Below are 26474 nucleotides of genomic sequence, written 5' to 3' on the forward strand. Positions count from 1 at the left end.
AACAAATAAGGAAAAGCCAAAATTCAATATAATTGTTGAATACATATATTAATATCCTTTATCATATATATTTATATAAATTTAGCCGTGTGGGTCATGTAATTTGGGTAATTAAGATATTACTCTTATTTAAAAGCCTCACGTTCAAGATTACGTTATATGTTGGGCTTTCATGGTTATGGCTCACTGACGAAAATGTTGGTAGAGGTGTTGTGTATGATGAGAATTTTTGGAAAGTTCACGATAAGTACAGCAAATATTTTGTGGACTGTTTGTCTACTTTAATTGTAAGTATGAACTTTGTAATAAAACTTTTTTACCTAATATTTGCGAGTTATTTGAATTAAAATCGCTAATCTTGCCTGCAATGCTGCACTACGCTACGCTGAACCGTTATATTTCTCTCTAAATTTTGATTGAGACTTGTGAGAATTTGTGCGTGAAAACTATTTGTTGAAATTGTTGTTGAAAAGATTAGAGCAAGACTGCATATTTTCTGCTTCTTTAGGATGTGATTCAAAATTGAAGGTTTGTGATAGTGCTCTCAAAATCGAGGTTAAACTTTCATCAGTCCTGAGTGGCTCAGTCCATCATGTGCAGAACCTACCTAATAGGCTAATGTCAATTTTCTCTGCCAACTGCCAAGTGCTAACTCGATGATTTAAAAAGACAATGGAATTGGCTTTCTGGGGAAAAAGATTATGTTAGTCAGGGACTCAGGGAGATTTTGCATGAGAGAATCAATTGATTAAAATTTTGTTTTAATCTTAATTAGCCAGTTAGGAAACATCACCAAAATATTTTTATCAGCCAAAAAGTATGAGATTACAAACTTGGCATAAGTCAATAATACTACTCTTGCACTTGAGATTTGAAAAAAAAAAAATAGAAATTTTGACATACAATTATGTTCAATCCAAGCATGAGTGCATGACTGATGTTGTCAAAGTAGAAAATTGGGAAGAAGCCACTCATGAATTGTGAAAAAATTGCTATACATTTGGCCAATTTTGCCTGTTTTTAGACAGTGTAGCCTATATATTGTATAGGCTAGTCACTTTTTCTCAATTTATTCAGTAAAAATAAGAAAAAATGTCAAATCTTCAACTGCAACTTTCAAAAAGCATCCTTGAAATGATTGCTTTTATCTGTGATTTTATGAAACTTCTTCCTGGTAGGGTAAACGCGGTATATTCCGACACATTAAGGACGCATCGAGAAATGAAAAACTATAAAAAAAAACGTATGCGTTACGTAAGTTCTGTTGCCTTCACGTGACTCTCAAAACACTTCACTACGCGTCAGCAACGATGAAACGTCACAAAATGTTGCCATATTTATTAAAAAGCCTTNATTGTGCTTAAGGATTGGGTTTGCCAACACTTGGATTATAATATTATCAACTATTTTTCATCTTAGTATGAGTAAACGAATCACTTTTTTTGTTCAATTTAGCCCCATTTTCTTCTTCTTCATTAATCATCTCATGCTTCTCTGGAATTGTAAGTAATCGATATATTTTTTTATATTAATTAAACCTGTCTCTTATACACATCTAGATGTGTATAAGAGACAGGTTCAGGACAGTAGCTACATATTAGATAACTTGCATCTTGTGCTATAAAAAAATGAATATTTTTTTATCAGTTATGTGTCTCTAGTTTCTACAATGTGTGAAATACTACCACAAGGAAGGCAAGGCATCACTTGCATAGACTCAAAAGTTCTGGTGGTTAGTGGTTGTCTAAGCCTGAGTAGGTGTGGAAAATGGTGTTTTTAAGCTATGACTAGAGCAAGCTTTTGTGCCAAATTTGTTTCTGTGAGCTTTCTGCTCCCTGAATTATAAATATCTCTTATGAACCCATCTAATTGTTAATAAAATTTTGTGATTGTGTCCTTAGATTTCAAATTTATTTAAAATATTTTACTCATTATATATTTTACTTGAAAGCTGCTCCTGGCTGGGATAAATCCAAACTATATTGTTGAGATTATAAATACATGAATAACCTGCCAAGTCTATGCTTATAATCCTGTCATCTAGGAGAAACTGATGGGAAAATGGTGGTCTAGGACTCTAGGTCTCTAATTATTTTTTTTTTCTGGCTAAGAAAGCAAAACCTTTGAGATTTCGGCTTTTCCGGTTTTTAGTCTCATCTTGAAGCTGACATTCTGACCTATCTGACGGTGCCAAAACCATCTCTGTACGTTGATTTATGCGTTCACGACAGATCATGAAAGGGAGGGGAGTGGGGAGTTCTTTAACAAATAGAATAGGAGGCAATTAGCTGCCGAGCACTTTAAATAGAGTGTCTGCTTCAGCTGCAGCTCAGTTACCTGCCTGGCATCATATGAGGAGGTGTGCATGCAGTCGTTCCCACCATCCTTGACTGGAATCAAGCTGCAGGAACGTTTAGTTTTGTATCCTTGCTACATTGAGTGCCTATTGCGATGCGTGCGGTACTTTGTCACGCTCTCCTGAACATTCACACTTATTGTCATGGCAAACCTATCTCATGCTAGAGTTTTGAAGCTACAGCAATGAGACGTCTACCATTCGATTCCTAAATAAAAAATCTCTAGAAACCATCCAGTCATATTTTTTTTTCATTATAGTTTGGATTCCATTTTGCAAAAAGAGGGGGGGTTGGAGGGGGGAAATTTGAAATTTCTGGAAAATCCCCCCCTCCTCCCAAACAAATTTGAAATTAAAAAAAAAATGATTGGATTGATTTTAGATATGATCACTACAAATCAAATTATACATGTCTCGATGTTGTAGCATGATATTTGTAGGATTAGATTAATTTTTAAAGTACCCCCCTTTTTTGCTGTATTCTATGAATTTCACGTTGTCTTTTTTTTTTAAATTGACAGGAACATAAAGTTCTTAGATTTCTGTTTTACATATGTGTACCAAGTTTCAAAGCAATCTGTTCGTAAATGAAAAAGTTTTCAAAAGAGGGAGACGGTCTCCTTACGGACAACTCTAAGCTGTCTTTTCCCTGCTACTGACCACCTGTGAGGGCTGATAACGTGTGGAAAAAAGATGAAACGTGTAATTTACAGTTTTGTCAAAGATTTTGAGTTATTGTTCTGCAGAGGTCTCATACTTGTATTAGCATATTGGCCGCAATGGAATATAATGGCCAGTCAATGGGCCAAACTATTAAATTTTATGCTTTTTAATAAATGTGTTTAAAAATTTATGAACACTATTGTCATTGCAGTTGAATACTAAAATAAAATTTTATAATTATTAATTAGATTTAGTGTCATTTATTTTTTGCACTGGCTGTTCATTTTATTATTTTAGTTTTTCAGGCACTATGGTTCAACCATTGTGCTCCTTAGAAAAGAGAAATAAACCATGTTTTCATCTGCAGTGAGCCAAGATTGCCTAATCTTGCTAGCATAGCTTTCCTTCACAGAATCTCTGCTGGCTTTGTTGATGCATGAAAAAAAGTTTCTTTGTTTACTGAAAAATACTATCAGGTGATGGACTCTTTCCTAACACAGTTTGCCAGACAGTCCAGCATAATGTTCTTGATGCAATATTTCATAATTTCTACATATGTTGTATTCCTTGGGCACAGAGATGCTTGGCAAGCAAATCATACAGCTGAGTGTCTCACCCACTTGTTTGATAAAATATAAATTTTCCCAATTCTCCTGGAACACACTTTTTTCATTCACTATTTTTTTATTTTAGAACAACAATGTAATTTTTAAGGCTACTACGGTACCGTACAGTGTAAAGTTAAGTAAACAAAGAACTCTCCTATGCAGCTGATAAACGTCATAACAAACTGGAAAAGGAATATTATATGTATCTTTGATCACCAAGTAGTCATGTAGATCAAGGGTCTCCAAATTACAGCTCATGGGCCAGATCAGGCCTGTTGCTAGGTTCCATCCAGCCCACCAAGGATATCTTGTAGTTCAACATGATGTGTACAAAAATTGAGTGTTAGGTTTATTTGTGGTTATGCCTGAACTAAAAACAGTACATGAGCATGACCAGCCCGTGAAGATTTCAGAAAGCTTGCTCTTGGCACTGAGGATGTGGCCATGGGCCACACAAAATAGTTTCCTGGACCCCATTTAGCCCATAGGCTGCATGTTTGAGACCCCTGTGAATATACTTGTATCTTTTGTGCAAATTTGCAGACTTTATTAAATATTTGAAGTAGTCAATGGGATCAACTGTAAGGTGCTTTTTCAATGTTAAAGGCAGGAAATTTGATTCTTCCTTTAACACATATGATATGAATTATTGCTAAAAAGTGTACATCACGTCCATGCTTTCTGTCTTTGGCTACAATACCATGCCCCTACCAATAAGCAATCATTGCTCCAGACTCTAGAACGTTAGGCTAGATATGCATAGAACTGTCCTTCCAACAATTACATACAGAACATTCCTCTCGACAATGCTTGAGAATTAAACTAAGAGCATTTGAAGTTTAAAGAGGAGAGGTTGTGCAGGCAATATAATTAATGTCTTCAATTATCTNTTAGACCGGGTGGTGTCTTCAATTATTTTTTTTTTTTTTTTTTTTGTCTGAGAGTCATTTTTCTAGAGAAATGCATTTGGGACTAAATTAGGGTTAGTACTGATAGCTCTAAGAAAGGGCCTGCATGTCACTTCTGTAGTCCATAAATGAATTAATGATAAAAAAACAACATTTCAGACTGGCGCAAGTCTTCTCCTGAGACATGGCTGGGAGATTCTCCCGCACCTACTCGCGTAAGCGTCCTCAACCTGCTCCTCCCATCAGTCAGTTTGATGCTCTAGTGAAGGATGGTTCAAGTGTTGCTAGCAATCAACCGGCTGCCACTAAAACTGCTGGTCATATTGGCAAATGGGGAATCACTTCATTCACATCACTTAGAGCCATAAATGGAGGTGAGGTCATAATAAGAATTAAGTCTTAACATCATGTTAAAGCTTTTTTATTAAATTTTATACTTGACTTGTTGAACCTTTTTTTATTTTATGTTCTTGTGACTGCATATATTTCAGTGGAAAGTGAAATAGTTCATCATTAATCCTCTCTTTACCTCCATTTACTATCATGTATCAATTACTTTTTTCAAACTCATTGTGATGTTCCCTTATTTCATTTAATATGCTGGTCTTAACCACAGGAAATGAAGATTCTTCTAAAAAGCAGCAGCTTCCGGGAAGTGATTCTCCAAACTACTTGCAACAAAACCTACCTGAAGGGATGCCATCAGTCTTAAACCACTGTGAAGCTGGAATGTCCCATGTAGTCAAGCCAGTTATCACTTACAAAAGACGCAAATTTTTCAAAAGCAGAGGTGCCACAGAGGAAGTTTCTGCAGCTCCACCTGTAGATTCTGGTACAACACTTCCAACGACCAATTTTGTGAATACCAGTGGTTGTCAATTCAACAAGAATGCCAATAGCAGAAGCCAGGCAGAATCTACGAACGATTTTGATGCTTTGTTATCAAGCTCTCGGGGTGTTTCATCCAGCAGTACACATTCAATTGATTATAATCGTTCAAACAGCTATTCTGCTACTACCAATGCAGCTGCAGATTTACTAGTTCAGCATGCAAATGTTCCTCAAGCACGGCCATCCACCACTTTGGAAAATAAATCAGGCAACAGTGGCATAAGACTAAAAATTTTCAAAAGTCGGAATACCAAGTCAACATGGTCAGAAGGACAATACTCAAGCAAAGTTGAGCTACCCAGTGATGATTCAAGGGGTACAAGTATATCCAGCAGTGGTGCTAGTTCTCCAGAATCATTTGAAGTTAAAGATGAGGAAAAGGATAATGTGCGTGACACATTTGGGCACATTACACCTGCTCCTGCTAAAGTGCAAGAAATGACGGGGAAGCCTCGTTTCTCAGTTTTATCTCATATTGATCAACCCCAATCTTCCATAGATTCCATATTCCCCATCCCCAAGTCTCCTGCTAGAGATAATTCTTCTATCTGTTTAAACACTCTAACAAATTCAGCTAACATTAACATTTCTTTAGACTCTAGTGCAGAATTTGGTGAGATTATTGATCAAAGTACTGGTTTACCTAGTTCTTTGTATGGCACCAAAGATTCTTGCTCTGATGATATGGCATCTTATGCCTCTTCTAGCATAGAAAATTCATCAAATGATGCACTATCTTCAAGAAAAAGCTACTCAAGAAAATTGTCCTCTTCAATTCCTAGCGAGGATGAAACCATCAAAAAGGTTTCTATGTTATCTGACCAAGACGATCTTAATAGTGAAAGATCTTCTTTGTCTGACACAGCTGTAGAAAATGACCATAGTACAAACTGTTCTAGTTCAAGTTCCTCTATTATATCATCTTTAGAAAGAAGTAACAATTATAGTAGAAATGGTACCAAAAGTTATGGAAACAAATTGAAACCTAAACAAAATACTTGTAGCAGAAGACGCCCTTTAGAAAACGACTTCCCCAATGAAAAACTCCCTCTAGATGTTAGAAACGTTAGCAGTGACAGGGCTATCTTGAAACCAATCACTGAAGAGAAATATGCATCCAGTAACAATTCTGTTTTGAACGATGCTGCTAATGTTGAGTCTTCAATCAACAGTTTACCTTCAAGAGTTACCACCAAGCACGAGCTATTTTCTGATGACTTTAATGAAGACGAGATAATTGACAGAACTCAGCTTGTTAACAGTCCTGTGCTCGATTCTGCAATTGAAAGCAATGGACTATTTGTGTCTAATTTTAATGATAAGACTCCTCAGGAAGTGGAATCGTCAATAATAGCCTCTAATGCTTCATCAAATATTAGTTCTTATTCTGGGAGTTTGAATTCTATTGGCAAAGCAGCTTCAATGCCTGCTAGAGTTGGACATCTGAGGTCAACTTCTAGCGGACTATTCAAAGACAAAGACGCTCCCAGTACTGCTAGTGAAATGAAGCTCCCTTTGAGCCTGCCAAAGAAGAGGAGCATATTCAAGAGCAGGGTGGTGCAAGAAGATAGCTGCAAGAAACGTGCAACGTACAACCACAAGTGGCACAGCTCAACAGATGAGAAAGAAGTCGATGAAATTCTCTCCAAAAAGGCATCAAGCTCTCAGTCTAGCGGCGCTTCTACAGACAAATCGCCCTCATTGTTTGATGATTTTGATTTTGATGGCAGTTCTGTTTCATCACTCAGAAGGGTTCAGTCGTGGTCAGCCCAGCCCTCCAATTCTGTTCTTCCCAGCTTAGACTCGACTTCTGAGCCTGGCTCTCAAGTAACGAGCGTCAAGTGCCACAAATCTGCAAAAGAGGTTTGATTATTATTGATTATTAGCATCTCTGCGCCTTCAGGAATGTGACAAGGATGCTTGTCATTAACATTTTTTTTTAATTATTCATATTGCTAAAAACTCATAGCAGTATTGTAAAGTGTGAGTTTTTTTATAGCGTTTTATGATCAATATGAATTTTTGTTTCTTATTGTAATTAATTATTCACAGTACTACACTGTCGTCAAGAACGTGAAGAAGCTGCACCAGCTGCAAGAGTCGGGCGAGTTTCAGGAGTTTAATGACGATGTTGAGTATTTCTTGGACGCACTCCGAAGCAGCAACTCGGCATCCACTCGCTGCCTTGCTGCTCTGAACCTGGCGCAGAAATGCATGGTGCCTGCCTTCAGGATGCATCTCAGAGCTCATGCCACCGTATGCAAGTTTTTCAGGGCTCTACAGGACGCTCATGAACACCCGGTGAGATATTGATCATATTTGCTGAACCTACAGCATAACCTACTTACATTGCCAAGATATTCCATGTTTGATTCAATTGTCAGTCAGCTCTGAAGAAAATATGCGTGTAACTGCGTATATTGACCACTATGTAATAAATGTTTTGCTGAAGTATCTTATTTCAGGTACTACATAATTGCTATGAAAGTTTACATTTAATTTGAATTTTTTATTCTACATATGTGTACATTTATTTCTTATATATGTATATATGTATCTTTTATATGTATATGTATTTCTTATGTACATTTATTTCTTAAAGACACCAGATTTAATTGTACTATTTTTCTTGCATTTAAAAGATATAATTTTAATCACTCGCTTCTACTTCTGTGCATGTTCATATAGTAAAGTAACGATGGTTATTTGTACTTACAATGCAGGAAGTGTTCATACTCTGAAGATGCAGCTATTTCATCATATAATATGGCTTTTATCCATTAAAAACATTGAAAATTGTTTGTAAGGGTCGTATCTAACTATTGACGACTTCATTGCAATCATATCAACTAGTAAGCATCAAATTCCTAGTTACTGGCTTCTAATGATTTACTCCCGAGAATTAGTTAATGGTGAAATAATATGCGTTTAAAAATTATTTTTAAAGACAACACTTCTGAACAATCCAGTGTCTTTGATGTTACGCATTTACAATTAATTTCTAATTTTATTTTCATATATCGAAAAAAAAATTATTTTTTTTTTATTTTTTTATGATATCAAAGTTTTGTAAATTTTCAAAATTATTTATTCTGTCAATTGATTCATGCATTGTCTCTTACTTTATGCAATTGTGCAAAATTTCAGATCAAATGGACTGGTCAAATTGTGTCATATATGGATTCTAAGATTTGTAGCAGACGAGAATATTTTTTAATTTTTTTTAAATGAAAAAAAAATTTAATTTTTAAAATTATTTATTTTGTAAATTGATTCATGCATTGTCTCCAACTTTAGCAATCATATCAACTAGTAAGCATCAAATTCCTAGTTACTGGCTTCTAATGATTCACTCGCGAGAATTAGTTAATGGTGTAATATGCCATTGTTTACTCATTACATGATGTCAACAGGCTCTGTCACTGTGTTCGGCGATGGTGATGTTTGCACTGAGCCAAGATCGCCTCAACATGGACCTGGACCGGGACTCCCTGGAGCTGATGCTGAACTTGCTTGACAGCGACGGTGGGGACGAAAGATCCTCGTCAGGCGCTTCAGGAGGTTCGGCCAATGGCAGCAGCCAGGCCGTGAACGAAGCCATGACCAAAATACGAGATTTGTGTGAACAGCTGCAGAAGAAGGGTCACGCCAAACACCTCGACCTCGACAATCTCGACGTGAGTTTTATAACAAGTCCTCTCAACAGGTTGTTTTCCTTGTAATCAATTAACTTATAGGCGTGTGAGCTCCTGCTTTCTAGTGGAAAATATATAAAGAGTATAATTGTGCTTAAGGATTGGGTTTGCCAACACTTGGATTATAATATTATCAACTATTTTTCATCTTAGTATGAGTAAACTAATCACTTTTTTCATTCAATTTAGCTCCATTTTTTTGCTTCTTCATTAATAATCTCTTGCTTCTCTGGCATTGTAAGTAATCGATATAGTATTTTTTATATTAATTGAACACTTCTCCTAGCTGTCAGACATGCACCAAAGCTTGGAGACGTTTTCGATATATATGCATTTTCTCCCTTCTACATTTCGCATTTCTTGCTGAATGTCAGTACTCTCTGTTGGATATCAATTATCTTCTTGTAATTTATCAATGAATTTCTCGATTTTCAGACAGGCACCTTGGCCATGGAAACCCTGCTGAGCCTGACGTCGAAGCGAGCGGGCGAGTGGTTCAAGGAGGAGCTGCGTGAGCTAGGAGGCGTCGACCATCTTGTCCGCACCGTCACGTCCTCCGTCAGACGGCTCGTCTCCTCCAAAGTTCTGCTTGGACTAAACTCCTGGGACTCTAACATGGCTGAGACTTTTTCAAAGATTGAGAGATGTTTGAAGGTCCTCGAAAATGTAAGTAAATTAATGCTTATAATTCTTTCATTCGTGATGTGTGGAGTTATGTTTATCCGTCAGATGAATTCATTCGCAATGTTTTAAATTCCATGTCTGTTTACTGAGTATCACTTGTGAGCTGGTATGGTGAGTCTACTGAGTATAACCTATTTTTCATTTTGATGAAAAAAATTGGTAATTAGATCTGAATATTTCAGGTGACGCACCAAAACGAGTCGAACCAAGACTACCTCATGCAGTACCAGTCAGGGGTATTTTCCACGACACTAATGGATCTCTTCAGGCTGTGTCACGAGCAAATACCCGTGGCAGCTGCTGCGTCTGCTCACAGTGAAGCTGCTGTAGCGGCAGCCAACTCTGTTGCCGAGCCAATTTGCGTGACGGTCTCGGGGCAGAAGCGGCATGCCATCGCCACCAGCACTCCTAAGAAAAGGGATCAGGTGGTGTCAGCTCTTCAAGGCATTTCCAGCGCTTTAATTACCTCTATGAAGGTCTTAGTCAACCTGACTCATAACTCAAGGAAATTGGGACTTGGCAGCAAGACTTTTGGCTCCCAGCCTGCAACCTATGACATCACACTCAGGTGCGACATACTCAGTCAATAGAAAAATAAGAGAATTTGATAAGGGAGCTTTTTAAATCTCGGTTCGACTATGTATATTCATCGCATGGTTGGTAAACATTGGCCATAATCATTAGTTATTTAGTCAAACCCTTATGTCTTGATCATCCTGAATTGTTCATTGATACATTGCAATCACAAATGTATTTATGCTAGCATCTCATGTGATATTACCTGCGCAGCTGCTTGCTCCAGCTGCCGCAGTATCTGGCGGTTGACACCAAGTTTGAGGTGATGGTGCTGTCGTGTTGTCTGCTGCTCAACCTGGTGGAGCACAGCCCAGAAAATCGCATCGCCCTCATGCAAGCCTCCGAGCCTGCTCAGCTCAAGCCTCCTCAAGACAACGAAAAAATATTCAGTGGTAAAGCTGCCTTCCAATTTCATGGCTGCATTTACCTTCTTGATGCTAGGCGTGATTAAATTTATGTTGAATTTAGATTTGTTTTTGCTGCTTCGAATTCTCGAGTATTGCTTATTGGCTACAAAAATTTGTTTCCTTGTGCTGGGCACTTGATCTCACTTTTTTCATCTTTACATAGAATGTTTACTTGAATTCCGTGGTCAGGTATGTTTTTTAGAAGAAATTTGCTGTCTACTTTTACTGCTCTTGAGTCCCACTGATTATGTTTTGGAGAGGACACCTTATTGAATCAATTACGGTGCTTGTTTTAGCTCTCATTTATTAGCTTGAAAAAAAATTGTGCTTGGTTGATTAATGGCTATTATTAGGGTCTCTGCCAATTATTGACCACGTGTTTTCTCTTGCTATTTTCCAGTTCCGTCCACAAGAAACAAACATTCTCAGCAGAACCAAGGTGCAATGAAAGCACTGGTGCAGATTTTCTTCTCGTGTGAAGCTAGTGCCAAAGAGCACGAAGCGCACACGGATCAAATAATCGACAGAGATTTAGACCAGAGCCAACGTAAGAAGGAAGACTCCAAAGAGGACGAGCTTGAGGAAACTGTGGCTAAATGTAAGCATTATATTTCCTCTAGCGCAACAATCTTCACGAATGAGGCATAATAGACTACATTTATTGTAGTTGTAATTGGTTTTGTTTTATTAATGTTTTAACCATGAAGAAAAATAAGATTTTGTTTTTTATCTAAAAAGTAATATTCCGTTTTACTCTTGATTCAGAATAAAAGTGTGCTAGTCAATTATTTCCTAAGTAGCTAAATGGTGAATTTGGTTGAGTTTTATTTGAATCGGTGCATGAAAATTATTTACAGATATTGAGCTATGATAGCTTCATTTACAGTTCTTGCGGTCTTGAGTTAAGTTTTTTTTAACTGATGTGAGAATTTACTGAGTAAAATTTACTCTCGCTACGGTATCGTCCATCCTTCTGCACATTAGAGCTCATCACTTTCGTCCCTAACTCTAAACGGGCTTGCCATTACTTAGAGTGTGCTCACTCAACAATAGGTCTACTTGCCAACTCTCTTCGATGAGGTTACCCTCATGTTCCCAGCTACCATAACTTCTTGTTCAATGAACGGACTTTATGGCTTTCTTTGATTCATTTATATTTTCGACTAATCCTAGACTTTTATATGTGACCATATCACGTTTTGTACAATTTCTCAATAATGTGATCGTTGGTTATTAAAAATCGTGCAGTGCTGCAGAAGGCTGGTCGTCACATGGAGGACACTCTGATTGCTGCGTATACTGCCCTCCTCACGGGCTATTGTATCATGGATGATAAAGTGAGTATAAGTTATTATTGTAACGATAATGGTAGGGCAACACCTTTTTCAGACTCTTATTTTTGAGTCCTATGAGTAAGACAAGTAAAGTACCTATCAGGGATAATAGCATTATCATAATCAGATATTGAATAAAATTTAGAACTGGGTCAGGGAATTAAGAATGAACTGGTTCCTGGAAAATCTCTCGTTTGCCACTAACAATATTATTGCTCATCACAAATAAACTGCACAAATCTGCATCATAGTGGTCATTGGGGACACTGGGATCAGCGTCCCCAATGGGGGGTATCCCATTCCCCTTATCACAGGGACACTGGGAATGTCTGGATTGATAATTGTTTTTCATTTCAAACTTTATTTTGCGACAAGACCGTCGGAGTAAAGCTTTTTAATAAGAATTTCAGAATCTTAAACTTGTTCAATTAAGATTTGCTAGATGACCAAAGCTGGGCATCAAGAGCAAGAGTTTTCAGACATTTGTTGAATTTCAGCGTTTAAGCCGGACCAATTTAAGGTGCAGATTTTGCATGATATGATAGATATGAGTTGAGACTCTAAACTAAATTATTGTTTAGTAATTATAAAAAAGTTGAAATTTAATTATGATCTTGACTCTCTTCTAGGATTGCGAAGCTGCTGTGAGAAAGATGCTGCCTGAAGGCCACTTCCGTACCATGGTTGCGGTGCTTAAGAAATTCCTACACTTCATGAACCTCACTGCAACCGTGAGTATTTACTGTTGGTCTGTGGTCATAAGATTTGCTTTGTTAGAGTTAATATCCGCTTATTTGTATTCTCTTCTTTTCCACAACGTCGGCCAACTTTATTTAATATCAATTGGCACCTATTATCAATAGGAGCGTTAGTTTATACGTATTAAAAAGGCTGGGTTCCTTTGAAACCCTGGGAAAATTCAGTCTCTTGCATTTTCAAGTTTTTCATGGAGATTGCAAAAATCATACACAGTACTTAGACAAAGTGAATACTTTCCAGGCGTGACATCTTGCGAAAAGGCTTTCAATCTAGACTTAGTTTTAGTTTGAGATCCAGCCACTACGGTACTTCAGATACATTCTTCCATTAACATACAATTTAAAATTTGTATTATTCTAGTGTTACTGTGTTACCATGTCTGATGTTAGAGTAACAGCACGCAGTCAGTGATGCTGTGTATAACAATAAAAGGCGAAATGAACTATTGAACCTAATGCCTATACTTGCGAAAATAGATCAATTTTTAATATTATCACCACTACTGTATTAGCTTACTCGACAATAAATGGGTGCCTATTGAGAGGAAATTTCTAAACTGTTAACTCACAAGTTCCATTTGAATTGCAATCAGTTTAACTAGTTTGGCAAATAATAGCTCGTATCTATTTCCTGATACACGGTCACCATTTGTTGGGACTCCCTTTAACGGGTTTGTCAAACCAAAGCCAATATCTATGTAACGATACATCGCTGCCATTTGATGGTCCTCCCTCTAAGTTGTTTGATAAATATTAGCCCGTATGTATTTAGTTTGATTAGCATATATCTATTAACCGACACATCATTACCATTTGCTGGAACTGCCTACAGACAAGCCTGCTGCGGTCACTGGCGCCCACGCAGAAAGTTGTGCGCTACATGGAGAAGCTGGACCCGCCTCTGAAGCCCTCGACGTCCGTAGCTGAGCGCGAACGCCTCGAGCAGGAAAAGAGGGACAGGGGCGAGGACACTGATGATGAAGACCTTGATTGTTCAGATGATCAACCTCCATCAGATTCCTTAGTAGATGCCTTTGGATTTTAAACATGTGATTCCGATGATATGGAGGGCGCTGATGATAGAGACCTTGATTGTTGAGATGATCAACCTCCATCTGATTCTTTAGTAGATGCCTTCGGATTTTAAACATGTGATTAGGAGGACACTGATGATGTGGAAGACACCGGCGCGACGATACTGATGATAGAGATCTTGATTGTTCAGATGATCAACTTCTACCATTGGGAAAAGTTTTGGTTTCTGCAAACGAATTCTACCACCTAAGTTTCTCAGAATTTTTGGGAACGTTTTTTTTTAATATTTCACATTTTCCTTTATAATTCAGTGAGTACGTGGTATCTCTTATCATATCACTTACTTAGACTTTTGCGATAGATCTTTCTTTTTGCCTGTGTTAAAGGTGATGATTTCCTTTTTGAGTCTGCATGGGTATATATATTTATGAACTAATTATTTGTGTTCTCAGTCTAGTTTTCTCTTCATTGTTTGTGCTTTAAGTTATTTTGTTACTGTTAACAGCACCTAAACTAGTTGTACATACACGGAATGGTTTTTAGATTGACTGCAGAATAATATTAAGAAATAAAAATGCTTGATTACTTATATTTCTTCAAAATTCAACAATTGTTTTCAAATTCTGGCATGAATGATTCAAATGTTGATGTTAAAGGCGAATGGCTATATTTGTTTGCATTAAAATGATCTAGGATTGGATCAATTGGGTTTATCAATTTGCCTTAGCTGTAATCGCTTATAGATGCTAAATTCTGTGATGACGTTCGTCGATATTTAATGTGCTGGGGGATTTTTTTTTTCATTTGGTACTACTTTACCTTCACTGAGGCGATTATGTTCAAGCGAATTGATTGGGTAAGGATTGTTTTTTTCTGGTGCTCATTTCTTTATTGTGCATATTAGAATGCGCAGTGCTGTACGTTGTTCTGTGTATAGAGCACCGCTCTCACTGAATTTACGAGCTCTTTTCTTTTAAACTTTTCATGCCGTACGACTCGTCACTGTGGTCTCACAATTTAATTTACTGAATAATTAAGGGCTTGTTTTGATAATTGTACTTATTTGACTCGGGAGTATAAAATTCAATGTAATGTGAGGAACTTCCGCTATGACAAGGTACAAATTAAGTGTTTTGTGAAAGTAAAACAGACGTCAATATTTTCCACCCTCTGGTTAGTGTTGTCCGGAGTTTTCTACATGGAATGTATTCAAATTTCAGCGATGACTGTAAATAGTTGTTTGCTTAGAGGAATCGTACAAATTTTCTTAGCACCTCCAATTTATAATGTAAATAAGCATAACCGTTATTGTTATGTTAGAGCGTAGAATAGTGTAGGTCTAGCTCCAAAATATCTATTTGGAGTGCCAGCCCAAGCTCCTGAATAGCTCCTCTGCGTGACCAAGTCACGACGATCTCTTATTTTTCGCTTTATTTATTTGATGGGACTTTCAGTACCACAACTGGAATGCTTTTCCCATGAGCTGAGTGGCCGGCATGCGTTTTCTTGCGTTGATGTTAACGAGTTGTACAGCACTTGATCAGGGTTACAGTTCTGACTTTAATATATATGAAACTTTCTTATTCTTTTAGACATTAGTCGAGTCGAGTAATGTTTTTTTTCAAATAGTTTACTGCTAGAAGCTTCACATGAGCCTCCTGATCAATATACATAAAAATGTTCTAACTTTTTTTTGCTTTTATGAATGCTTATCGATTGAAACTTAAATTCCTTCCGCTAATGTTTGCGTAATTATGTTATGTGTGCGTTTTTTCAAACTGCACATTTATTCAGTATAAATCTTATTTCTCTTCTGGGTGTGATAAATTTGCTTATCACAATCTTGAGGTAGAATTTCATATTCCTGGAGTGGCTGTGGCGGAAGGTAACATTATTGATAGGGCGCAGGTACGCGTACATCAACTAATGCTATGAATAAACTATTAATACATAAATATTTTTAATGCGTAAATTTTTAAAGATGATTGACAGGTAGAGTTACAATGTCACAGTAATTTACCGATAATTAGCCCTTAATTCTGGATATTATACTTCAAATCCATAGTTGTTTCCAATGAAACGCGTGTGCCTGCGAAGTAGGAAAATCAACTATGCAACATAAAATAACTTTCTTGAAGACCTTTAAATGTAAGAGCGCAGAGATCGTAGATCTTGATTCCGACGCTCGTGCAAATCAGCGTCTCATAAAATAAAATTTCAGCAATAACATAAGGAGAGAAAATGTATCGAAATTTTCATTTTTTTACTGAATTATTTTTATTTAATTGCCCACAACTGATCGCGGTGAGAATAAAAGCTTGCGGCGCAAGCAGACGATGACGATCGAGAAAGACGCTCCACAGACCGGAACCTCTTAAAGAAAAAATGTGCACATGTAATAACCATTTGAGAGATCCCCGTTCTGCTCCGACAACTTCATCGAACGGTAGAAGAAATTTTATTTCTCGTGAGGAATGAGTGATAGTTTATACAGAAAAGTCGGTAAAACTTGAGATGAGGGATACATGAACAAATTTAAATCATTACAAACTTAGCCTTGCTACGATTTCATCTGACTTCATGTAACCAGTATGACATATTTTTCCACTTCCCAAATTTTCCAATACAAAAAAATCATATTCCAGTCAAAGTTTCATCTGCACCAGGTTAACTTGGTAAAGCACAGCTGTGTGAGGTCAAGTCATAATAGCTGGAGCCACAGGTCGAGTCAGAGGGTGTCTACTTTCACAACGTTTTGCTTGTGACCCACACTCATGAAAAACAAAGACTCACATACCCTGAAGAGGAAGTTACTACAAGAACATTGTAAAACAGCCTGAGAAAATCAATCAGTTCAACCTCTTTCACGAACCACAAAAATCTGCTTCCTTATAGTAGGCAATATACGTATTAAAAGAGTATTAATTAACTTGCACATAGGAACGCACTTTAATACACCAATCAACCACTACCAATTAGTCAACCATTTACAACCAATTAAACAAAATTAACTTTATAATCAAGCAATATTATCTAATCAAGCAATATTCACAAATCAAACATTATCAACTAATCAACAATTATCAACTTATAAAACATTATCAACTAATCAACTATTACCCACTAATCAACCATTATCAACTAATCAACTATTGCCTACTAATCAACCTATTATCAACTAATCAGCCATTATCAAATAATCAATTATTGCCAACTAATCAACCATTATCAACTAATAAACTTCGCATTCAAATAAAAGACGCCCCAATACCGCTTCAGTATCCGACTACGGAAGGCTCATGCAGCAGCCTGACGACAGTCGGAAAAAACGCAATGGACGCGCAATTAAGACTTCAAAGATCAGCTCTTCTCCGGGGCTAAAAATTCTACCAAGAAAATATTTCACCCGAAATTCAAGGTTTACAAAAGCTAAATAATATTGCAATGAACGCAAATTAGAAAATAAATTTAGTTCTGATCATTAAACGGTCAGGTGAACGTTACGATTACGTATCGATCGGGAAGGTCAGGTGTTTTAGAGATTATCTATATCGAAATTGGCATAAGAACATAATAAGTCTCAAACTTGATGAAAGCATACAATAGAACAGTTATACTCTTCTACGTTGTCGAAAATGAATTATGTAGTAATGTTCGCGTAAACATAACACGATGTGACATTCCATTTAAAATAAAAAGGTTTTGGAGATCAACTCTGCCATCAGTTTCAAAGTACATAATACAAGTATTAACGAAGATTTAATTTTAGAAAAAATACTCTGAATTTTAAACGCAGTTCTAAATATTCTACGCAGATAAGCATAATTTTCTATACTTTCGACCATGTTAAGTTTAACTACTTGAAATTATACGGCAGTATTTTGAAAGAGTGTACAATTCTCCTACTTTGGCATTACAATGCCAAGAAACGTGCACCCGGAACAACATAAAATATAAATTGGTTCGTATAATATGACGCTGCGGTAGAACTTCGCAGGTGGTTGAATTAGGAATTACGGTATAGCCCCGCTGAACCTGCCATGTATGGCAGCTTTTAAATGTGTTTCTGTTGCGATAATTTTCGAAGGTAATGAGGCTGTGCCATATGAGCCTTCCGTCCAGCCGCTTGCTTCCTTAATGCTTACAAGTATCAGAAAGTCGAGTCGTGTAGAATAAGCATAGGAAGTTTAAAAATTTCTTGAGGAAGGAAGACTAATGGCGGCACATGGATGGCCTAACCATTTCCCCCTCCCCGTAGTGGACTTTGTATCAGATCCTTAATGCTTACAAGTATCAGAAAGTCGAGTCAAGTAGAATAAGCTTAGGAAGTTTAAAAATTTCTTGAGGAAGGAAGACTAATGACGGTACATGGATGGCCTAACCATCTCCCCCTCCCCGTAGTGGACTTAGTATCAAATCCTTAATGCTTACAAGTATCAGAAAGTCGAGTCAAGTAGAATACGCATAGGAAGTTTAAAAATTTCTTGAGGAAGGAAGACTAATGACGGTACATGGATGGCCTAACCATCTCCCCCTCCCCGTAGTGGACTTGAGGTCGCGCCTGCTCCGTGTAGCTGAGCGCGAACGCCTCGAGCAGGAAAAGAGGGACAGGGGCGAGGACACTGATGATGAAGACCTTGATTGTTCAGATGATCAACCTCCATCAGATTCCTTAGTAGATGCCTTTGGATTTTAAACATGTGATTCCGATGATATGGAGGGCGCTGATGATAGAGACCTTGATTGTTGAGATGATCAACCTCCATCTGATTCTTTAGTAGATGCCTTCGGATTTTAAACATGTGATTAGGAGGACACTGATGATGTGGAAGACACCGGCGCGACGATACTGATGATAGAGATCTTGATTGTTCAGATGATCAACTTCTACCATTGGGAAAAGTTTTGGTTTCTGCAAACGAATTCTACCACCTAAGTTTCTCAGAATTTTTGGGAACGTTTTTTTTTAATATTTCACATTTTCCTTTATAATTCAGTGAGTACGTGGTATCTCTTATCATATCACTTACTTAGACTTTTGCGATAGATCTTTCTTTTTGCCTGTGTTAAAGGTGATGATTTTCTTTTTGAGTCTGCATGGGTATATATATTTATGAACTAATTATTTGTGTTCTCAGTCTAGTTTTCTCTTCATTGTTTGTGCTTTAAGTTATTTTGTTACTGTTAACAGCACCTAAACTAGTTGTACATACACGGAATGGTTTTTAGATTGACTGCAGAATAATATTAAGAAATAAAAATGCTTGATTACTTATATTTCTTCAAAATTCAACAATTGTTTTCAAATTCTGGCATGAATGATTCAAATGTTGATGTTAAAGGCGAATGGCTATATTTGTTTGCATTAAAATGATCTAGGATTGGATCAATTGGGTTTATCAATTTGCCTTAGCTGTAATCGCTTATAGATGCTAAATTCTGTGATGACGTTCGTCGATATTTAATGTGCTGGGGGATTTTTTTTTTCATTTGGTACTACTTTACCTTCACTGAGGCGATTATGTTCAAGCGAATTGATTGGGTAAGGATTGTTTTTTTCTGGTGCTCATTTCTTTATTGTGCATATTAGAATGCGCAGTGCTGTACGTTGTTCTGTGTATAGAGCACCGCTCTCACTGAATTTACGAGCTCTTTTCTTTTAAACTTTTCATGCCGTACGACTCGTCACTGTGGTCTCACAATTTAATTTACTGAATAATTAAGGGCTTGTTTTGATAATTGTACTTATTTGACTCGGGAGTATAAAATTCAATGTAATGTGAGGAACTTCCGCTATGACAAGGTACAAATTAAGTGTTTTGTGAAAGTAAAACAGACGTCAATATTTTCCACCCTCTGGTTAGTGTTGTCCGGAGTTTTCTACATGGAATGTATTCAAATTTCAGCGATGACTGTAAATAGTTGTTTGCTTAGAGGAATCGTACAAATTTTCTTAGCACCTCCAATTTATAATGTAAATAAGCATAACCGTTATTGTTATGTTAGAGCGTAGAATAGTGTAGGTCTAGCTCCAAAATATTTATCTGGAGTGTCAGCCCAAGCTCCTGAATAGCTCCTCTGCGTGACCAAGTCACGACGATCTCTTATTTTTCGCTTTATTTATTTGATGGGACTTTCAGTACCACAACTGGAATGCTTTTCCTCATGAGCTGAGTGGCCGGCATGCGTTTTCTTGCGTTGATGTTAACGAGTTGTACAGCACTTGATCAGGGTTACAGTTCTGACTTTAATATATATGAAAGTTTCTTATTCTTTTAGACATTAGTCGAGTCAAGTAATGTTTTTTTTTTTTTTTTGCAAATAGTTGACTGCTAGAAGCTTCACACGAGCCTCCTGATCAATCTACATAAAAATGTTCATCTTTTTTTGCTTTTATGAATGCTTATTGATTGAAACTTCAATTCCTTCCGCTAATGTTTGCGTGATTATGTTATGCGTGTGTTGTTTTTTCAAACTGCACATTTATTCAGTATAAATCTTCATTTCTCTTCTGGGTGTGATAAATTTGCTTATCACAATCTTGAGGTAGAATTTCATATTCCTGGAGTGGCTGTGGCGGAAGGTAACATTATTGATCTACAGTTGCGTTATAAAATCAATTGGAACACGAAACAGAAACTGACGAGATTGATGGTTGCTGTTCATTCCTTCGTTCTTCAGTATGAATGCATGTCCTATAATTACTTGACGTTCTTTTCGTACCAAAAAATTTTTTGTATATAATTCTGTAGCTTTTGTTTTAGTGAGGAATATGTATTTTTGGATTATTAGGTTTCGTATGCTCAGTCGTCGCCCGTTCCAGGGTGAATTTTTTTTAGTTGAGAGCGTAATGAATAGCTATTGTTGAAGATAAACATAGTGAAACTGGTCAAAAAGTGGATCATTAGTTCAATTTCGTACTATATATCAATGAATCAATTTTTTTTAACGTTTTGTAAGTTATGAAAATGCTATTTTGTATCCTAAGGTGAATGAATCTAACAATAACTGTCATAATTTGCAACGGAATAATTTTTTTACAGCAATTTCTGTGAAGGGTAGGAAAGCAACTGCATGATCAAACATTTTTTCATCACAAATTTTGACATAATTATTTTATTGCCTATTTCTCATTGCGATTGCAAAGTATACTGTAAAAACGTGCGTGTTTTTGTTATACCTGTCGTAATTGAAGCGTCGCTTTGTGCTCTTATAATTTCTAACGTGATCAGCTTCTTGTCACGTGAACATTGACGATCGTAATTTTTCGACCTCCTTCACCTTTTTTACTGAATATATATATCTCTTGCTTTTGTAGCGGTCTCGTATACCATTCAAGAGTTATATGCAACACCAAGATGTTCATCAAGTCCAGATTTTTTTATTATTAGTTAGCTTTCTACAATTGTTATGTAACGACTACTATCTACGGTAAATACTACAGCCATTTATCGAGTAAAGCTTAGTGTCGTAATATCCCATTTCAACCAAATGTGGTTGAAATAAGATTTCAACCTAATTGGTTGAAATGGGATATCAACCCAATGTGGTTGAAATGGGATATCAACCCAATGTGGTTGAAATGGGATATCAACCCAATGTGGTTGAAATGGGATATCAACCCAATGTGGTTGAAATGAGATTTCAACCCAATGTGGTTGAAATGGGATTTCAAACTAATGTGGTTGAAATTGTAAATCAACCTAAAATGCCACAACAAGGCGTAGCAGGAAACACATCTAACCTCAGTTAAATCAACGCGCGCAGCCTCTTCTCGTGTCCACCTTAATGCTAACGACCAGATTTGACTTCAGACGATCCAGCAGGGAGGCCTCGAGATATAATTGAATTTGAACTTGCCGTTTTTCTTGGACCGCAGGACGATAGTGTCACCTCGGCGCAGCTTATCTGCTGCCCCGAACATGTCTGCGTAAGAGAATTCAGTAAATAAATGAATACAGGGCAGTTGTTCTGTAAAATTTACCGATTGAATATTAATCGAGATGGCCTAATGATTGTAATGTAGCATATTAACAAAAAAAAAAGTCGGGAAGCTCTATCTTGTCCAGCCCAAATATGCTATTCTTTACGGTACACATTTCAGACAATTTTTTTAAGCTTTTCATCAAAACGTCATTCAACATTTAATTCTTTACACACATGCCATGCAAGATGCAACTGCAATTAATAATACCTCAAAATACCGTTTTCAAAAGATCAAACTTTTCAATGCAACACCACGTGTTGGAGGGGTGTTAATATTAATAAAGACAAAAAGAAAGCCATGATCATTGGAAGACATTCATATTCACATTCAAATAGCACTTCCAGTCCTCATTTGCAATCGAACCATTGCACGGACCGTATTGTCCAAACATAGACCCACTATCTTAACAACAAAAGAGTGAGCGTAGCACTGATACTGAATTTTGCCGGGCTAAACTGTTTCAGGATGACCCAAATGAGGGCAAAAAAACTGCATCGTTATTTAGACAAACTGTCTTGCTTTTTATTTTACCTTTGGTGAGCGGCGTGACGACTGAGCACGACCTGGACATGAGTTCCAGACATTTCTCTGCCAGGTACAAGAAGACAGGGTCCACGTTGTGGTCTTCTAAGGCTGAGGTCCGGAACAACCTAACTCCCAACTCTGCTGCCAATTCTTCTACTCTGGATCTGGAAGTGGATAGGAGGATACCCAATTGTCTTTATTAATACAGAGTGACCAACAATTGTTCATCTTGTTCCCATGCCACTATAATTATATTGTCCTTTATTGTTGTAAACAGAAATTCATGTGACGAAGTTCAACAGTTGCACCACATAGGTAATGATAATGTAAAATTTCTATTTTCAAATAGAATGATTTGTGTGAAATGCAGACATTTAATAATAAGAAAAATTCTGTCGCTTGCGATCCTAAATTTAAATGCTTACTGCATCTCCTTCGGAGTGCGTTAAAAGCATTCAACTTTCGTGAAATTTGTTTCAACTCGTTTGTTTTTCGCAGTGTCATCACCAGCGTTCTTCCTAATTTGCAATTTCGTAAACGACGTTAACCGGTTAATTTTTGTATCCATTAAATACAAATGAGCATTGAAATAATTAATTTAACTTAGTAACTTATTTATTTTTGCCCCTTACTGATTGACGTTTGCAGTAACTCCTAGAAGGTCGATTTTAGTCTGCACCAACACAGTGGGTATTTGTCCGCAAACCTGCTCAACCTGGAAATGCATATATTTGTGAGTACACAAGAACACTATATAAATACCTAAACTAGTCATATATTTGAAGAGGTTCTAGTCAACATCAATGTATATTCATATCAAGTTTTCAAATGATATTAATATGGGACTAAGAAAGATTCTCCTGAACAGGTAACGGGCAAAACCCAGCTAAACAGTACCTATACTGCAACCTATTTAAGAGGTTCGCGGGCGCATTGGCTATAGACTATAGAGGTATCTGGCACATGGCGCAATACGAACATAATCAGCATAATGAGAAGTCTTTATCATCAAAAATTTCTTAAACGCAAATTTATTCATCGTTCATAAAGAGAGGACCCCGTCTTGGATGGCCAAACGGCAACATACAAAAGCTGTAATAGCATTTTAGCGATATGTGCCAATAGTAGAAAACTGATAAGAACTAAGTCACATTTACAATGTACACGAGGCCGCACTTACGGTCAATAGCATAAAACAGAAAAATAAAATGTAAGAAATCTTGCCTACACTATTATTGAGGTCAAGTTTATTTGTAGAATACACAACAAACATAGCCCCACAACAGCGAGCCGCAGTCTGATACCGCAAGCCCCGTTAGGCTTTGCTCAAAAAATGTTCTGTGAAGGCGAATTGCTTTACTACTTCCGACAAGTGGAGACCAGCGTCAGAAAGCCCTCTGAGAGGGAACATATCACAAAGAATTTTCTTATGAGTACTTAGCTTACTCAAAAAGAACAATACAAGAATCGGCGACAGGCCAAGCTTATCCTATTCTTCAGCACCAACACTGCTATACCATACTAAAGACACGTATGCTTGGGCCCAGCACAAAACCTTCTCTTTCCAGAAGGGGACGGCAGCGAGAGATTCTGGATCTGTGGTGCTGAATGCAAGTATGCAGCAGGACGCCCCTCTGTAGTAGGCGCGAGTGATGGTCGCAAACTCTTCTTGTCCAGCCGTGTCCCACAGCATCAGATGTACGGAGCGCCCACCGCAACTGGTGGGTGTCATTTGAAATTAATTCATTTCAGTTCAAATTTAGCATTCATTTTGCATGACAAGACAAATTGCAAGCTATATCAGCACAATATTTCCAATGATATTTTACTAATAATGGAATTATTTGAAGCTGAGTAAAATTTGAAGTGCTCGGAAGAGATCATCCGCCATTGATAACCGGGGCTGACCAGAATTTTTCATCAGAAAACTGGAGACAACATACACCGAAGACAACAAATTATTTATGCACAAAACAAGTGCCTGTTAAGACCGTGGATTAATTATTACCATTTCTTTATTTGGTCAGCAAAACACCATTGGTGGGATCTTTTTTCGGTGGTTTTTACTAAAAAAAATTCATACTCGTATCTCAAGAAACTTTATGGCAAAATCGGTTTGCCAGATCACTGCAGTTTTCCACGTACCGGTAACGGCGAACTCAAGATCACCCGCTGCTACTCTCAAAAAATAATGGGTCATATCGTCCAAATAGAGACCCACTATCATATCCACAACACAAGCAGAGAACGGACGTAGCATTGATGCGGTCCAAATTGGGTCAGGATGATCCACTTAAGGGCAAGAAGTGCATGATATTTAGACAAGGCCTGTCTTATTTCTCTGAGTGTAGGCTGAGCTTAGTATTGACAGCCGACGGGGTAAACTCCAGATAATGAACTTTGCAATATTAATGTCGTAGTTGAATTATTTCAACCATGATTTAATTCTTATGTATAATAAATTTTCGATATTGAACATTATAAAATAGCAAACTTGTTCGAAGTAACTAACGTAATATTAAGATTGCTTGAGGTAGGCGATTCAACAACAGCAAACAATAGGAAATAATTTTTCTGTACCCTACCACAATTGCATGCTCGACAAAAACGCTAACTAATAACGCAGTTATTTTCAAGTACTTTTCAACTGTATTTTTCAATTGCAGCAGCGCTATAGTATTGTCTTCCGAAGATCAGCGCGATATCTTGAATGATCAACTTTTGCGTCTTGCAAGTCGGTCTTGCAAGATTTTAGTCTTTAAAGACTTACTCTGACCGTCGAAAGTCTCGCAGCATCATGCGTATCGTACTTAGTGCGTCTTTCTTGAAACTCGTGGAATGTCTTGAACAACCTACTTAGTGCGTCTTTCGAGAAATACTTAAATTGTCTTTAACAACCTACTTAGTGCGTCTTTCCAGAAATACATCTATTGTCTTGAACAACCTACTCAGTGCGTCTTTCCAGAAATACTTCTATTGTCTTGAACAACCTACATACTTCGAATGTCTTGAACAACCAACCTACTTAGTGCGTCTTTCCCGAAATACTTTGTCTCGAACAACCTACTTTGTGCGTCTTTCCAGAAATGCTTCGATAGTTTTGAACAACCTACTTTTAGCGTTTTTCCAGAAATATTTCGATTATCTTGAACAACCTACTTAGTGTGTCTTTCCAGGAAGTCGGCGCCAATAGTCCTGCAGTAACTCTGTCTGAAGGTGCCACAGCAGTAGCGTTGGATCAGAGACGACTTGCCCACAGCTCCGTTACCCACAACAACAACCTGCACACGATGAGCAGCAAAATGTTATACTTTTCTAGCTACACTCAAGACTCTCAGTATAAAAACACAGACAAAGACAATTCAAGTTCACGATGTTGTAAATAATTATTTCCCACAGCACACATCGTTCAATGTACCACTGCTAACCATTTCAAATTGGTACGTTAGAATAGGTTTCTCCAAGTCCATTATGCAAGAAATTTGTGACTGGTAATAGTGCAGGACATAATTAAGGAAACTAAATAATAATTAAAATTATTTTTAATAATATAATAATTTATTATGAAAAAACTTGAGTCACGATAATAACATGTGACAATAGCAAAATGAGGACCTGTTCTTGGACGTTGCAAGAAAAACGATATTTGCACGAACATTTTGATGGTACATGTCACTGGAGCTTAGTTCATTTCGTCCAAAAGGATGCGACCTTGTGATTAATTTTTCGTCCATATTGAAGGATAAATTTGCAGTGTTACATTTGTTGCTAAAAATGAATTCAAATCACAGACAAATAATGTAAAAATTAATTTTTTTTAGTAACTAATTAATGAAGCCGTCTCTCTTACTTATCAATAATCGAGTCCATCTCGTATCGGAAATCAAATCTGTCCAAGAGAATTCTTGCATATAAAACAATAGACTCACGAACCCTAAAGACAAGCCATTGAATATTTTAAAGAAATGCTTCTTCCTGGAAGTAACTCACCTCGAGCTAATCTCATCACTGCTATTTAAAATCATGCTTATCAGTGCGATGAAAAAC

General features: G+C 37.1%; 2 protein-coding genes across 3 annotated transcripts in view; one reads left to right on the forward strand and one right to left on the reverse strand.

The window, feature by feature from the left end:
- Positions 1 to 190: 190 nt before the first annotated feature.
- On the forward strand, positions 191 to 21079 carry LOC108668662 (protein wings apart-like). 2 transcript variants are annotated; one of them, XR_001930612.2, is made up of 13 exons: positions 191 to 287; positions 4695 to 4909; positions 5152 to 7289; positions 7479 to 7727; positions 8840 to 9103; positions 9557 to 9787; positions 9988 to 10373; positions 10595 to 10773; positions 11189 to 11386; positions 12037 to 12125; positions 12752 to 12853; positions 13713 to 15800; positions 20499 to 21079. XR_001930612.2 is itself a non-coding variant. In XM_018155905.2 (13 exons), exons 2-13 carry the CDS (start codon positions 4720 to 4722, stop codon positions 18609 to 18611), a joined length of 4239 nt encoding a protein of 1412 aa, XP_018011394.1. In that variant the 5' UTR covers positions 191 to 287; positions 4695 to 4719; the 3' UTR covers positions 18612 to 21079. The 2 variants fall into 2 exon arrangements, 1 of the variants encoding a protein (XP_018011394.1); XM_018155905.2 differs by having other exon boundaries at positions 13713 to 13826; positions 18513 to 21079.
- Positions 20977 to 26474, reverse strand: part of LOC108668663 (ras-related protein Rab-23-like) — a 12841-nt gene continuing 7343 nt past the window's right edge. Inside the window, exons 3-7 of the mRNA XM_018155906.2 lie at positions 25587 to 25708; positions 23983 to 24145; positions 23060 to 23142; positions 22434 to 22591; positions 20977 to 21841 (exon numbers count right to left, since the gene is read on the reverse strand). Coding sequence (XP_018011395.1) covers positions 21726 to 21841; positions 22434 to 22591; positions 23060 to 23142; positions 23983 to 24145; positions 25587 to 25708 — 642 coding nt within the window. The 3' untranslated portion in view covers positions 20977 to 21725. The remainder of the gene's footprint in view (positions 21842 to 22433; positions 22592 to 23059; positions 23143 to 23982; positions 24146 to 25586; positions 25709 to 26474) is intronic.

This window comes from Hyalella azteca, unplaced genomic scaffold (genome assembly GCF_000764305.2).
Source record: "Hyalella azteca isolate HAZT.00-mixed unplaced genomic scaffold, Hazt_2.0.2 contig2281, whole genome shotgun sequence".
Taxonomy (NCBI): Eukaryota; Metazoa; Arthropoda; class Malacostraca; order Amphipoda; family Hyalellidae; genus Hyalella; species Hyalella azteca.